At 61.8% G+C, this 14,918-nt stretch overlaps 1 protein-coding gene across 14 annotated transcripts in view; it reads right to left on the reverse strand.

The window, feature by feature from the left end:
* EP400 (E1A binding protein p400) overlaps nucleotides 1–14,918 on the reverse strand; it is a 97,399-nt gene that overhangs the window by 41,053 nt on the left and 41,428 nt on the right. For 12 of the 14 annotated variants that reach the window (XM_027052049.2, XM_027052047.2, XM_027052057.2 and 9 more), the window contains 10 exons: nucleotides 13,011–13,147; nucleotides 11,996–12,165; nucleotides 11,544–11,718; nucleotides 11,310–11,446; nucleotides 9,063–9,249; nucleotides 7,414–7,580; nucleotides 5,877–6,046; nucleotides 4,901–5,110; nucleotides 2,915–3,079; nucleotides 1,246–1,401 (listed from right to left, as the gene is read on the reverse strand). In XM_027052049.2, the coding sequence (XP_026907850.1) occupies nucleotides 1,246–1,401; nucleotides 2,915–3,079; nucleotides 4,901–5,110; nucleotides 5,877–6,046; nucleotides 7,414–7,580; nucleotides 9,063–9,249; nucleotides 11,310–11,446; nucleotides 11,544–11,718; nucleotides 11,996–12,165; nucleotides 13,011–13,147 (1,674 nt within the window). The remainder of the gene's footprint in view (nucleotides 1–1,245; nucleotides 1,402–2,914; nucleotides 3,080–4,900; nucleotides 5,111–5,876; nucleotides 6,047–7,413; nucleotides 7,581–9,062; nucleotides 9,250–11,309; nucleotides 11,447–11,543; nucleotides 11,719–11,995; nucleotides 12,166–13,010; nucleotides 13,148–14,918) is intronic. The other 2 variants (XM_027052060.2, XM_053206376.1) reach the window with 1 other exon arrangement.

Here is a 14,918-nt window from a genome sequence, read left to right on the forward strand (position 1 = left end):
GCGGCACCCACACTGGAGACCCGTGGTCATCCTCACTGTGATGATGCACGCGTCCCCTGGGACTCTGTTCACTTGCATGCCCCCCGGCAGGGAGCCAGCACCACCCTGTCTCTCCAAACTGAGGCTGGATGGATCTGCGCCCCACCAGCCCGCCCCCGTCAGCCAGGCCACGTGGCACATCCCGACAGGGACTTTGCACGGGGGGCACTGAAGACTGACAGAGACCTGGGATAAGACAGCCACCTTGGGGCACCTGGGTGGCTCAGTCAGTTAAGTGTCTGACTTTGGCTCGGGTCATGACCTCACGGTTCTCGGGTTCGAGCCCCACATTGGGCTCTGTGCTGACAGCTCGGAGCCTGGAACCTGCTTTGGATTCTGTGCCTCTCTCTCTCTCTGCCCCTCCCCCCTGCTTACGCTCTGTTTCCCTCTCTCTCAAATAAAACCTTAAAAAAAAAACTAAAAAAAAAAAAAAAAACGCCACTTCAGGGGATGGGGCAGGGGCAGGCACTGGGCACAAGAGTGTGGTGGGGGCGACTGCCCTGTGGGGACAGGGGACGGGAGCAAGTTCTGGAAGGCGAGGGAGGCCTGGGAAACAGCACCAGCCACAGGTGGGGACACCTGCCGCGGCGGGGATGCGCAAATGCCACCAGCCCCGCGGTCTCCTCCAGACCCCACTACGGGGCCTGACAGGGAGCAGGGACAGAGGCCCCACCCAGTCTCGGCACAGACAACACAGAGACCGGGGCTGAGCAGGGGACAAGGGCCATGGGTTGGGAGGGGTCCCTGCCGGACTGCCTGCTCGGCCGCCTCAGACCACAGGAAGATGAGTATGTCCAGGACAGCAGGACCCTGGGGGGAAGCAGGCCAAGGACAGGCCAGGCAGAGAAGGGCCTGAATCCTGGTCCATCACCGGTCCCAGGGGAAATTCAAGCACGTTCACTAAACGTACGTGTGACGTTGACAGGCAAAATTTCTCATGATTCCAAGCCTCTCGTTAGAACAGAAAGAAAAAGTCTGCGGTTGAGTGGAGACTGGTCATACTCCACAGACAGCTGTGCGGGGAAAGAGCAAGAAAACAACCCAGGCTGCTGGCGGCCTGTCTGTGGAAACCGGAGACGCTCACCAGCAGACTCGGGCTCGGAGGCGCCACAGGCGGAAACCACAGACACCTTCCGGTTACCTTGCAAGCACAGTCGCACAGAAAGAAGCTCTGGAAGCCAAGTCTTCCCGCTCGGAGCACCCTACCTGGCGGTGTCACGGGTGCAGGGCCCGGGCCGCCCGCCGGGGGCTTGCTTCCCAGGGCGTTGAGGGCGCCCGCCTGAGACATGGTCTGCATCACCACGGGGCCTGGAGGCCGCAGGTAGGACTGGCCGGGGGCGGATACGATCTGGAGGACGCTGCCTGCAATCAATCACACGGACGGCGGGAGGCATCAGCCGCAGGCCGTGCACGCCTCTCCCTCCCGGCCACGCTCACTTCCAAACACGGGGGAACAAATGAAGCAAAACACTGAATGCAAAATCAGATTTACTCCCAACAAGGCAACGCAGAGTTTAGTTACTAGAGAAACAACGAGAACATCTCATTTACGACGAACGAACACCAGATGGAGCAAAGTCGCTTTTGCTCAAAGTCAAGAAAACGCTCCTCTCATCTATGCGGCTCCTGACTTGCAGCGGTGCAACAGGTGCCCAACGAAGGTGTGTCCCACCAGCCTGAGGACCCACACGACTCATGGGGCGAGCCCCAGCCCCCGGATCCCACGCTGGTGCTTGCCAGTCCGGAAAGCGCGATGAAGAGACCGCTAGAAACGGTTTCTGGCCCAAATGCCGCGGCTCTCCTCACTGGTTAAGGGGCTTGCCGCACCCGGCCTTTTGTGTGACTCTTTCTGACGTCTTTTACTCTGGAGGCGCGGCCCCACGTTGTGCTCCAACACGCTGGAGGCATTGCCAGATAGCCTTGCCCTTCTGGCCGGAAAACCGAAGGAAGAGTGAATGAAGCCCAATCAAGCGGCGTCTTTGCTGCAGGCTTCCTGGGGCTGCGCTCTGCCAACCCGCGCCTGACCATTCAGCGCCCATACGGAGCGCCCCAACCCTGGCTGACAAGGGTCACCTCGTCCCAGGAGGCCGCTGCAGGCGCCACCTGTGGCCGGGACCCACAGGCAAGGGGGACTCAGACTCTGAGCTGCTGCCACGTGGTCATTTCGGGCTAATCCTCGCGTGCCCCTCAGACTACACCCCCCGTCCTCTGCACGGAGAAGTTACCATAGGAACACGTCCATTCAGACAAGGGCCTGGGGGGCTTTGGTCTGGGAGTCAATGCCATAAAACCTGTATATGAAAGAAGGTTTAACTTCTACGTAAATTGCTAGTTCTTTGGTGGCATCAGGACGATTTATTTCATGCCAAAATTAGAAAGTAACAGATATTTTCATTTTGATTTTTAAAATAGGGACTATTTGGGGCACCTGGCTGGCTCAGTCAGTAGCGCATGCGACTCTTGATCTCAGGGTCGTGAGTTCAAGGCCCACGTTGGGCGTAGAACTTACTTAAAAAATGGTAATATAAGTGTAGAAAAAAAAACAACAAAAAAAAAGCAAAAGGGAACATTTCCAAAGAGCGTATTTTATCAAAAAAAACAATGACAAAAACAAATCCCCCCTCCAAAAAAAAAAAAAAAAAACCCAGATCAGCGACAGAGCGTGCCTCAACTCCAGGCAAGCACGTGCTTTGGTGTTACCCGGCCAGTGCCCTGAACAGCCCACAACGGAGGACTCACGAAGGCCGTCTACAGTGTCGGACATGAGCTCCTCCGAGTCCCAGTGGCAGTCGGGGACGGGGCGGGGGGGGGGGGGGGGGCGGCCCCAGGCTGAGAGGAGAGCTGTCTGCGGTCACCACGGGCAGCTGGCCCTTACCTTGCAGCTGCAGGGGCTGGCCGGCCGTGAGCTGCCGCAGCTGGCTATGCGACAAGGTGAACTTGTTCCCTTGGAACTGCAGCGTCACGGGGGTCTCTGGCTGGGCAACTCGGCTCTGCGGTCCCGCCAGGGACGCCAGCTGCGCTATTTTGACCACCTCCCCACCTGCGGAAACGCAGAGGAAAAGGGGATTAAAGCCTCTGGGAAACTTGCAACTCTTCCACTGACGACCGCCTGTGGTCTAGAACCACCGTCTGTGGTTCACTGAAGTGTCACAGAAATGTCTCTTATGTATTGCTTTCTAACGCTTTCAGAAAATATTTTTATAGAAAACACAAGTTGAAATTAACGTTGGATCTTGATGGTTAACTTATTTAATTATAACTGGTAGAGATTTTAAATTATCAGATATTAACATAATAACGAAACTACCGAGAAATATTTTACTTTTCTCCGTAACCAACCAAAGAGCAGCAAACGTCAAATATGGCAGAAATCTACTCGTAATACGCTTTGAAACTCTAACATCAACCTCTTCAGAGAACTTTCAAAACGTGAAGAAGGATGTGTCTGATTCAGTCCACAGCGGCACACGACTGCGCCCCTGCAAGCGTAAGAGAGCTGGTAACTAGCTTCCGGGACACCCACAACGTTTGCACGACTGGGGAATGCATCTGAGGACATACATACGTCGCACAAATGTAGCGTTAAGTATAAAGCTTCACGCTCACTGGAACTAGACTGTAGGATTCGATCCAGAACGTTGACTGAAAAATGCCAGACTCGACACTGCTTAGAACACGGGCTCTGAAAACGTAACTCGGACAGAGTCCTGTGCACCCAACTCAGGGAGGTGCTGCCCTTGGGCTGTGAACGGGCACGGGGCGCACGGGGCTCCGACCCCCCGTGGTCGATGATGGGACACTAACCGCTGCCCCCAAGGAAGCCCACGGCAGAACGATTAGCGACACCGTACAGAGAACAGCTAGCGGAAGAGGAGGAGAACGTCCTGTCCCCAGAAAGCAGCGAAGAGGAGGGACAGGAGGAGGCGCGGAGAAGTGTGTGTGGACAGGACGCCCGGCCCTGCTCCATGCAAAGAGGAGGGCGGCGGGGGACTCTGCCCGAGCTCAGCTCCTGCGGCACGGCCCCCCGCACACCTGGCCCCGACAAACAGAAACGTCCCTCCCTCAGGCAGCTCGCCAAGACAGCCGCTCTACGTGCTGGCAGCGGAACGAGGCCTCGTCACGAGGAACTAGCTGAACTGGGGGGGTCTCCTCACGATGTGCCCTCGCCCAGCTTCCCAGAGAGGTCTCGACGCTGGCTGCACCCACACACCAAGTGCTCACGGGGCGTGTGAGAAACGATGATGCCTACGACTGTCTCAGTTAGGACGCGTCCCACAGCACAATGAGCAGGAACACGTGCCAGATGTGGAAATGGGTTAACGACACCGATCACGATAAGCCGTTCTAAGGAAATTAAGTAACATCGTGACATTTCCATCACCAAATCATTACAAGATGCCTCAGCTGAGCAGTAACTCACGCCAGGCTTCAAGGTGACGCTAAGCGAGAGTAAAAACCAGGCTGGTTTTCGGCAACCGCCACCAGTGCCCTCCGTGCTGTCGCTCTGGTGCCACCCGCTTCACGGGCTGAGCCCTGCGGCCGACGGAGCGAGCCCCCGGCCGGTGCGGAGCAGGAGCGGGGCCACCGGCACAGCAGCAGAGCACGCGCAGGACGGAAGCAGAGCCGACACCCGGTGGGGGGTGGGGGTGGGGGGGGCGAGGGGAAGGGGGGCAGGGGGGTCGGGCAAAAGGATGGGGGAGGCCCGGGCCCTGGACGCGGGCCCCGCACACTCAGGGCCAGAAACGACAGCATGGCGAGAAAGGCAGCACCCGGGCACGGGGTCAGGGAGACAGAGGGGACGGCAAGGCTCCTGACACACGCTGACCGGACGCGGCGGGACGGGAGGGGCGAGGCCACTTACTGGGCAGGCGCGCCTGGGCCTGTGAGGTGAGCACCAGCCCCGGAGGCAGCGCGCTCTGCCCGGCCGGGTGCGGGGGGGCCTGGGGCGGGGGCGGGGGCGGGGCCCGCGGTTTCGCAGGATGGGCCGCGCTAGGTGCTGCGCTGGAGGTCGAGGCGGGCGGTCTCGGCGCGCCGGCGGAGGCCTGGGAGGTCTGAAACGGGGCTGCCGCCACTGCAATCGATAAGGTTGGTTTGTGCAAAGCCGTTAGAGGTTCTTCACGAAACGCAGTGTTTTCAAACCCGAGTCTCGAAGGAGCAAAGCGAACATCTACCGTCTCTGGAGAGAGAAACCCTCCCTGCAGGGAGGGCGGGGTGCGGCCTACGGGGTGAGAGAACCCTAACTTTGTGTCCGCTGTGCGCTGGTTGCCGAGGTCTCCTGCCACAGGACACGGGGTGCCGGGGGTCGGCTGGTCCCGCAGGAGCCCACCCCCGCCCCCCGACCCCAGCACGAGTGCAGCCGTGAGCCCTGGCCGGACGCTGAGGACCCAGTGACTACAGCTGCAACACCGACAGTCGCCTCCTGCCAGCCGACCCGCCCCTTCTTTACAGCGACAGTCGGGCCACGGAAGCGACCCCAAGCACGAGCGGCCTTCTTGAGGTGTCACACACAACCCTGGACCCACGCTTCCCCGCATGGCTGAGAGCCTTCTCCAGGGCACATCCGCGTCAGCACGCCCACAGTGACTTGACTGACACCACGATGTCTTGTTCGGGGTTGGGGGGGAGGGGGGGGTTGCGGGGGAGAAACTCCAGTTTCAACAAACCAAAAAGCCTGAAAGTCACGAGCGAGCTACGCGAGGTCCTCCGCAGAGCGGAAGCAGGCGGCCCGTTCCCGTCCAGAGCCACGGCCGCCCATGCAGAGGGGCAGGGGAAGCCGAGGAAGCACATCCACAGAGAGCCGCGGTCTCACCGAGGGCGCACGAGCACACGAGGCCTACCTTTCGCATCCGGATTTGCAGAGAACGTAGCGATCGGTGGCCGTCCTCGCACGTGGCCCTGCGGAGCGGCGGTGGCCGCGGCAGAAGCCGCCGTCCTGGGCGGGTGCACGCTGGGGAAAGCCACGGTGCGACCCTCGGGCTTCTGGCCGTACTGCACTGGCTGAAACAACCTGGCGAGAAGGCGTTGTGTGCCGCTGAGACACGGAGGGCCCGCGCCCCACCCCCCTGCCCCGCCCCGAGATGGCGAGGGTCCACTCCCGGTGCGGCTGGAACGAGCAGTTCAGCACAGGGGCGGGGAGGCGTCGACCACCCTCAGGACACAAAGTGGCACCGTCTACCCTGAGGCTGGGGGACACGGTGAACGTGTGCATCTAACGTTCAGAAGCCTCAACGCTACTGCTTGCAGTGTGAGCGGAGCAGGGGCTCGGGGGAGCCACCTCCAACAGTCCGGTGACAAGGCAGCACAGGTCACAGTGGAAGCAGCAAGGGCACCTTGGAGGCGATGGGGAGGAAACCACAACAGGGGACCTCTCCCACAGCCACCACACGCGACGTGTTCTTTACGTCCCTTTTACCTGGAAGACCGTAACGACGCAAATCCTAGACGCTTACGCCCCTGTGCAATGTAAGAGCTGGAGGCAGCCGACAGAAAGCCACGCAACGAAGCCGGGCTGGCCCCCGAGGACGGCAGCTCTGCTGGCCCGTCGTGTATTTAAGGGAGGGGGGCGGAGGGGGGCGGAGGGGGGCGGGCTCCGGGTGTCCAGGGAGGCACGTGCACCACGGGCAACGAGAACAGGTGCCGTTTTGCAGAACTGGTCCCTTTCTCACTAAGCTCCCTATTTTCTCGCTTCTTTCTCATCTGCCGCCCGAGTAGGAGATTTCGCGGATTTCCAACTTGCTAGATTTAGCGCATCTTAAACCACTTGCTTCCACTTCATCATCTAACGTGTCCTGCCCCTCCCAGCCACGCGGCACCTGCAAAATCGACTCAGGTGTTCTTCAGGGGTCCTTGTGCCGCGGCCAGGGGCAGAGCCCTCTGCCCACCCCCACGTCCCCGACCACACACTGCCCACGGTGCACCCTCTGTCCCAAACAGCGGCCACCACAGCACGCGCTGGGCGGATCCAGCCTGACCTCCCGCCCCGACCTCCTCTCCACACAGTCCCCTCCCACGTCCCAATGCTGCTGAACCGCCACCAGGTTGTTCTTAGGAGAGCAAAGGGCCACACCGCCCTGCCCTGCCCAGGGGTACGGACTGCCCACGCAAGCCACGTGCACAAGCTGCCCCCACAGACACTAAGGATGCCAGGCCAGCTTCCAGAAGCAGGCGACCCAGTGAGAGGATCCTCATCCCGTGGCTGTTTCATCCCCAGCCACCTTCGGGTCCTCGTGTGGACCCACAGCAGGCATCCTGAGGGGCGATGGGGCTGGGCCCTTCAGCGGGGGGCGGGGACATCACCGACCCGATGGCTGATCGGGGGCCGGCCCGGACCCAAGCGAGGGCTTCGGTGAGGAGGCAGCGCTTCACGCCACACACCTGCTGGGCTTCAGTCTGAGAGCCGCCGGCCTGCCCGACGGGAGCGGCGCGACGAACAGCTCCTCCATGAGTTTCCGCGTCACCTTCTTCTTACACAGCAGTTCCGCTTCGTGGCGGGTCATTTTATTCTCCAGACCGATAAGATCAAATACAGAGAGATCCGCTTCCTAGAAAAAAACCAGTTTTGCTCCACAAGGCAGGAGAAAGATGGGAACCCAAGCACATCCCAAACAGGATTGCCAGGCCCAGGCGGCCACGCTCCCCAGGAGGCTCCCTGAAGCCACTCTGAGCTCAGGCAGGCCACCGGACCCCAGTGTGCCTCAGTTTCCCCGCCGTTAAGACCATCTCAGGTGCCAGTGGGAATGGAGAAGACAGTGCTGAGGAACAGAACGGACTCAGCAGAGGAGAGAGAGAGACCAGACAGTGTGAGTGCCAGCCCTCATCGAGAAGGGGAGCCTTCGGGCAGAGAACCATGCGCACCGGGGAAGCGGAGGTGGGTGCGTGTCACACCGCTCGGTCTGGAGCCCTGGAGACACGCGTTGCACAGGCGGGAGCACGGCCTCAGTCTCCAGCTGGGGGCAGACCCCCTCACCTGTGCTCTAACGAGGAAACACGGCCTCGTGCCCATCGCGACGTCGACAAGGGGAATGGACAGCACGTGCCGGAGAGCCCCCCGCACCCTCAAACACACGGGGGGATGTGCAAACAGCCTGGCCGCTCCTCAAAAGGTTAATGCGGAGGAGCCACATGGCCCCACAACCGCACACCTAGACGCGTGCCCGAGAAACACAAAATCTGCGTCCACACAAAGCTGCTCCTTGAGCATCCACAGTAACACGACTCACGGCGGGCAAACCGTGGAGGTAAGCTAAGTGTCCCTTAACGGACGACCAGGTGAGCAGCCCGCGCTCCACCTGCAGAGGGAATACGATTCAGCCTCAAGCAGGAAGGAAATTCTGACGTGCGCCACAAGACGGATGAACTCTGAAATCGGGACGCTCGGCGAAGTGAGCCAGACACAAAAGATGGAGGCAGACCGGGTACTGGCGTCTTGCTCACTGCTGTTCAGTGATTAGAAAACTGTTTGGCCCCTAGCAGGCCTCAGTGCTCACTGAACAAGAGAGAGAAAACGGTAAAATGTGACCTACACCAAGCTCTTGGGATGCCAGGCACAGCGTCAGGTTCTTCCTGTGGATCCCACACACACAGCGCACACAGGAAGGGCATGGTTACACCCCTCCCCGCCCCCCACCAAGGGGGACTCAGCCCAAAGCCCCCCAGCCAGCGCGTGGGGTGGGGGGCACGTGGAGAACGCCAGGTTCCCGCAAACACACACATGCGGGCACAGGACCCACCTGAGGCGTGAGACGGCGCGTGACGGGCGCTCGCCTAGGAGACGCCAGCGTGCATCCCCAACGGGCACCCATAGTGGTGCCCTGAGCTCCCCGCAAACGGCCCCTCCTGGGCGCTAGGAGCCCCTCCTCTGCAGCCGTCGAGCCGCGGGCTCGTCCCTCCCGGGCCGACCCAGGGCGCAGACCGTGCGTCAGGGGAAGGAGAGTCCCCAGCGCGGGCCGAGCGCGCCGAAAGCAACCTCCCAGCCCCGGTGCAGCGCACAGGACGCCTGCTGCGTGTGTCAAGCGGACACAGACCTTCCGGGAGTCTCCGTCGAGTGCCTGGAGGACGAGGGAGGCGGAGCGGTACCGCAGGGGCCCCGCCGTGTAGGACGACTCCGGGAGCCGCGGCTCCACCAGCCCCGGGTGGTTGCAGATACGCTGCAGCCTCAGCAGGATGCTCAGCACGTCCACGAAGTGCCCGCTCTTCAGCGCCTCCTGTGTCCTGCTCTCGGGGAGAAACACCAGCACGGGCATTAAGTGTGGGCGCCGTGGACACTGCTGACCGCAGGAGCACAGCCGGCGCGTCCTCGCCAGGTCTGGGTGAGCAGTCCCCCGGAACACTCACATCCCACTGTCCTCTAGGCAGTCAGGACTCTCAGAGCCACTTACTGTTCCCTTGAAACCAGCCGGGAGGCAGAGCGCCAGGAGGGAGGGTCGAATGGGCACACAGCTGTCCCAGCCACCCCTCCCAGGGGAGAATGACACTCTAAATGGGCAGCGGTTGACGTGTTTCCGCCCCACAGTCACGAGTGCCGTAAAGCAAGGGCAGGCACCAGGGCGAGAGCACCCGACCCGGGGGAGGAAGGGCCCCCCCAGGTGGGACAGCAGCCCTGGCCCTGCAGCCATGAAGGCAGACACACAGGCCAACCGCAGGCCAAGCCAGGCCCATGCGGGAAACACAGTGGCTGGAGACCCCCAGGGTGAGGAAGAGGGCGCGGTGTCCCCAGGAGGTGTGGGAAGGAGCCATGGAGACAGAATGGAGGGCGGGCTGGTCCTCAGAGACCCGGGAGCAGAGGCGACAAGACAGAGGGACAAGGAGTGGCAGGGAGGATGCCAGACTTCCAGATGGGCATCGGGGTGATAGGCTACTGCGTCCGAGGACAGGGAAGTCTAGACAAAAGGTGCTCTGGGGACGCCCTCACGAGACCGGGCGCTCAAGGATATATCCCTCAAGGGATAGCCGAAGCGGCCGCGGGAGAACGTGGCCAGCTGGCGGGCTGTGCTGGAAGTCAGCAGAACCCCACACGAGCCGCTCTCGGCCACAAAGAAACGGGCCCCAGCAAAGCGGCCGGGCAGGGACAGGGACAGGTACACGGTCTGCAATCCGGGCTCCGGAGAGCAGAGTCTGGAGAGGGGGAGGAGAACGTGTAAGGCGCCCCCTGTCTACACGAGGGCCGGTACGAGGGACGTATCTCAGAAGAAAATGCCGAAGCACAAGCGAGGCCCAGGACCCCGGAAATAAAGCCCTGGAGCGGAAGAGGCTCACACGGGCAGGTGTGCAGGGCCCCCAGGAAAGAGGGGGAAACGAGGTCTGCCGAGGAGAGGGCGCACCGGAAGACGGCAAGAACCGAGACCCGGCCTGCCGCCGAGTGACCAGAGCAAAGCTCAGAGCCCGCTCGAGGACCTCAGACCGTCGCGTCAACGTGCAACGAGGCACGTCCGTCATCGGGAGCTGAAGTGGGGTTGGCCACAGGTGTGCTCGACGCCTCCCGTGTGACTGGACAGATTCAGGGAAAAAGAGGTCCACGGACACGAAGAGGAAGAGTCACTTCCCACTGCTCTACGAGGAGCAGGAGCCACGCCACAGCCCAGGTCTGCAGTCGCCATCCTCCCACGTCCGCAGGCAGGACCGGCGCCACCCCCGCCAAGGTGAGCCCAGCACGCCCACGGCCCAGACGTCCTGAGGGCACCGTCTGCTGCCGGTGAAGGAACGCCAGGGGAGCCCCACAGAGGAGGACGGGTCTCCCCCCGCGGGCGTGACAGCGCCCTCCACGGACCCCGCTCTCTGTAACCCGAAGTCACACCCGAGACAGGAGCTGCCGGACGCGAAAGAAGGTGGCCGGTCCCCAGGGCACGGCCGGGGCAAGAGGACTCTGCGGCTCCTCCTCTCCCCTGCAGCATCACCGATGCCACCCGTCAGGGACTAAGACCTTGTCCCAGGGCGCAAGAACGCATGCTTACGTTCCGGCCTCGGGTTTTCCAGAACCAGCCCGGGAGAACAAACTGCACGCAGACGCCATCCTGACGACTCTGCCGGCGAGGACGTGGCGCGCACAACGGTCTCACGGGGACACCGTGCCCCGATGGGCCCCCTGAGCCCCACTGAGACCCGCACGTGCAGCCTCAGGGCGGCACCCCGGTCACCACCTGTCCCCTCGGGCCGTCACAGACCGAGCCGCCCAGTCGGAGCGCGCGTGCCTCGCCGGCCTCTGCCGTGAGCCCGGGGAGCAGGGAGGGCACGGGGTGCAGGCCGCGCGCCCTCTCGGCCGGGGGCCCGCTCACCCGGGCTGTAGGATCACGTCCTCGTACAGGGCCTTCTGCCGGCTCGACAGCCGGCACTTGAGCACATGCTCGTACTTCCTCGTCAGCTGCTTCTCCACGTCCCTCTTCGTCCTCCTCAGGATGAAGGGCTGGGTCACCTGGACGAGACACGAGAGCACGTTGCGTCATCTCCCTCCCGTCGTCTCCCTCGCCGCCCCCGCCCCCCCCCCCCCCATCCCGGCCCGCGGCGCCCACCCGGTGCAGGCGGATGACCACTTTGTGGTAGTAGTCCTGGTTCTCCTCGCTCGGGGCCTTGAGCGGCGGGTGCAGGTAGGGCCTGGAGACGCCGGGGATGAGGAAGTGCACCATGGTCCACAGCTCCAGGAAGGTGTTGTGCGGCGGCGCGTCCATCAGGAGCAGGCGCTGCTGGCTGCGAGCACAGGCCACGGCTGAGCCCTCGCCCGGCAGGCTGGCTGCGGGCTCGCCGCCTCCGAGGACGCGAGAGGAAAGGCACGGCGGGGTCACGGAGTCTGGGTAAGTGCGCACCCCGGGGACGGACCGGACGACACGAGCGCCTCGGGACCCGCGGCCCCACACGCCCATCAGGGCGAAGGGAACCCCCGTGCGGCCGACCGCACCCGCCGGCCTGCTTCGCGTCACCGGCACGGCAACCAGAACCCTGGGGCGGGAGCGGGGGCGGGTCCCACCTCTTCAGGGTGAACACGGCCTCCCAGTGCCTCTCAGTCATGCCCTTGACGCGCTGCATCTCGTCGATGACCAGGCACCTCCACCGCACCCGCGTGAAGGACGCGTAGCCCCTGAAGAAGTGCTTGTAGGGCGCGACGCACACGTTGAAGCTGTTGGGCTCCGTCCACTCCTGCGGCACAAGAACCCGGCCGCGAGCACGCCTCCCCTGCGGGAAGACGGCCCACGCGGCGCCTCCCGTGCCGCCGCCCCATCCCGCCACGCCGCTCCTCCGGACCACCGGCTGCTACGGCACACGGCACACAGCACAGGTCCTCCCGGGCTCTTCCTCTGGGAGCGAACATACTGCAGACACAACCCGAGAAGCTGCTCTGAGGCGTTAACAACCGGTCCCGGAAGACGGGACCATGGAGGGAACCATGGAGGGAAGAACCATGGAGGGAAACCAGCTGTTCCATCATCCGTGGGGACACCGCACGGAAAACGTCACGGGACGTCCGCACCACAACTGACTGCGTCACAGGCTTTTCAAAAACGAGCTAACGACCAGCGACGGTACGCGAATACATCCCAGGATACTCACTCTTCCAGTAACTACTACTCAACGTCACAGTCTGACAACGAGGCAGTGTGTCAGCTTCAGTGAAAGACAGTGCCGTCTAGTACACTTTCACTCGGGATCCGGTGCCAGATGGCACAGGGCAGGTGTCCCGGCAGCTGGCCCGCGTGCTGGCAGAGCCCGGCGAGCGTTTACCACACGCGCATCAGGGCGTGCGCGGCACAAGCTCTCGCTGGGCTTACGCTGCTCAGGGGCGTGCAGGCAGCAGGGAAGGGACGGCCCCCGATTCTGGGCACGAGGGTGCCCGTTCGCCCGGGGGCTTTCCTCACGGGGCATCTGTGCGTTTAGGGGGCTCCAAATCAGGAACCGCCAGAAGGCTCGCCTGACACCCCAAAATCTGCCTTCCGCACAGACGGAGACCCTCCTGTGCGACGTACTCCACGCATCCACCCACCTACCTGTCTCTTTGCTCTCAGCTCTCGGTGGCTGCCCACGTACAAGAGGGTTTTGAGCCCGGGACACCAGCGCTTCAGCTCGAGCTCCCACTTGAGGATGCTACAGCCCCTCACGACCACGAGATGAGGGCCCCAATTGCCTACGTGAGAGAGGAGAGACAGAACCTTCGTCTGTAACAGAAAGCCTCACCCTTTTTTTGTAACAGAAAGCAGGCACCCGGCGCCGTGCCGAGCATGGAAGCACGGCAGGCACGCGCACAAAGTGCCCGGGCATGATGCACAGGCGTTCCCCCCCCCCTCCCCGCCCCCCTGCTCAGCCAGTGCCCCTGGACTGGAGAGACTTGACAGGGAGCTGCCGAAGGAGGACCGGGTAGAGTGAGCGCGCTGCGGGCGTGGGGCAGAGCTCTCCTGTACGGGGACCCTGCTCAGGACACGAGAGGCGCGTGCAGACCCGGCACGGCTGCCGGACCGCCCCAAACCCTCCGCTTCCACTCGGTCCTCCGAATAACGTTTTCAAGTATTAGAATAACATGTACGTGACAAACGCCAACTTCCGTGCTACAAACGAAACATAAACCAGATCAGAAAGCGGAAACAGAAGACTCGAGAAAACGGCACGCGGCGCGCATGTCTGCAACCAGTGCTCGCCCCGTGCACAGCGTCCCCTCCGGTTCTGAGAAGATCCGCCCAAGAGGAAGGTGAACGAGAATGGAAACGACCGCTTCGCGAAAAAATCACGGAAGTGGATAAAAGCTTTGCGCCAGGCGCGCTCCAGGAGGAGACGCACATCAACCCCGGGTGCCCTTCCCCCACCGCGAGAACCAAGAGTTTTTAAGAGACCCGCATTCAGAATACAGTTGCGCTTCTGGTTTTCTGCAGGCGCCCAGGGCGGGCCTCCCGCTCTGCTCACTGCTGCCCTTCCCGCACAGCCCAGCGCCCGCAGCAGCAAAGGCGCCACGCGAACGCCGAGCGCGCAAAGGACTGACCGATCCGTTCGTTCGTTCATTCAGCCGATGGAACAAAAGCCTGTTTTTGGAAGCGCTGTCTGCTTCCAATTTCTTACTATCACAAACACGGTAACCAACACCCCTTTCACCTCAACGCCCAGAGAGCGAGGCCAGGTGGCGTGCTGAGGGGGGAAGCGGGCTAACAGAACCTGAGAGCTGGAGACTCTGGAGCTGGGGCAAAATCCAGAACCGATTAATGCGAGAAAGGAAGGAGCCCTGACGTCGATCCGTTTGTATTTAAAACCTGACTGAGCTGGATCAATCTTTCCAAACACAGGGCAAAGAAGAGGCGCGTACTAGCGGTGGTGAGGGGAGTGCACCACAAGCAGGCAGACGGGGCGGGGGGACCGCCCCGAGTGGAGGGAACAAGCCCTGTCCACACCCGCATCCCCCCAGGTCTCCATGTGCCCCACGGCAGAACGCCACCTCCCTAATTTAATGAGCCTCCTCCTGGCTTCCGAAGGTCCGTGAAGAGGAAGAGAACGTGTCTGCTCCGCTATCCAGGAGCCCTGTTTAGTCTGAAATCAGAACATTTCCTTTCCAAGAGAAACACTACAGCCGACCCGGGAACAACACGAGTGTGAACTGAGCGTGAACCACACAGGTTCACGTACTCACACACGGATCTTTCTCAACACACGATACTTTGTTTCCTCTTCCTGATGACGTCCTTGACATTTTCTTTCCTCTAGCTCACTTTATCGTTAATAACACGCTGCGTAACACATGCACAAAATAAGTGTTGGTCATCTGTTCGTGCCCTAGGTTCAGCCCCCGATCAACGGTTAACTATATCCTCAGTGAAGTTTTAGGGAAGTCAAAGTTACACACGGGTTTTTGTCTGCATGGGGGGTGGTTAGTGCCCGTAACCACCACGCTGTTTGTCCCAGACTCACTTGTATGT

This window comes from Acinonyx jubatus, chromosome D3 (genome assembly GCF_027475565.1).
Source record: "Acinonyx jubatus isolate Ajub_Pintada_27869175 chromosome D3, VMU_Ajub_asm_v1.0, whole genome shotgun sequence".
NCBI lineage: Eukaryota > Metazoa > Chordata > Mammalia > Carnivora > Felidae > Acinonyx > Acinonyx jubatus.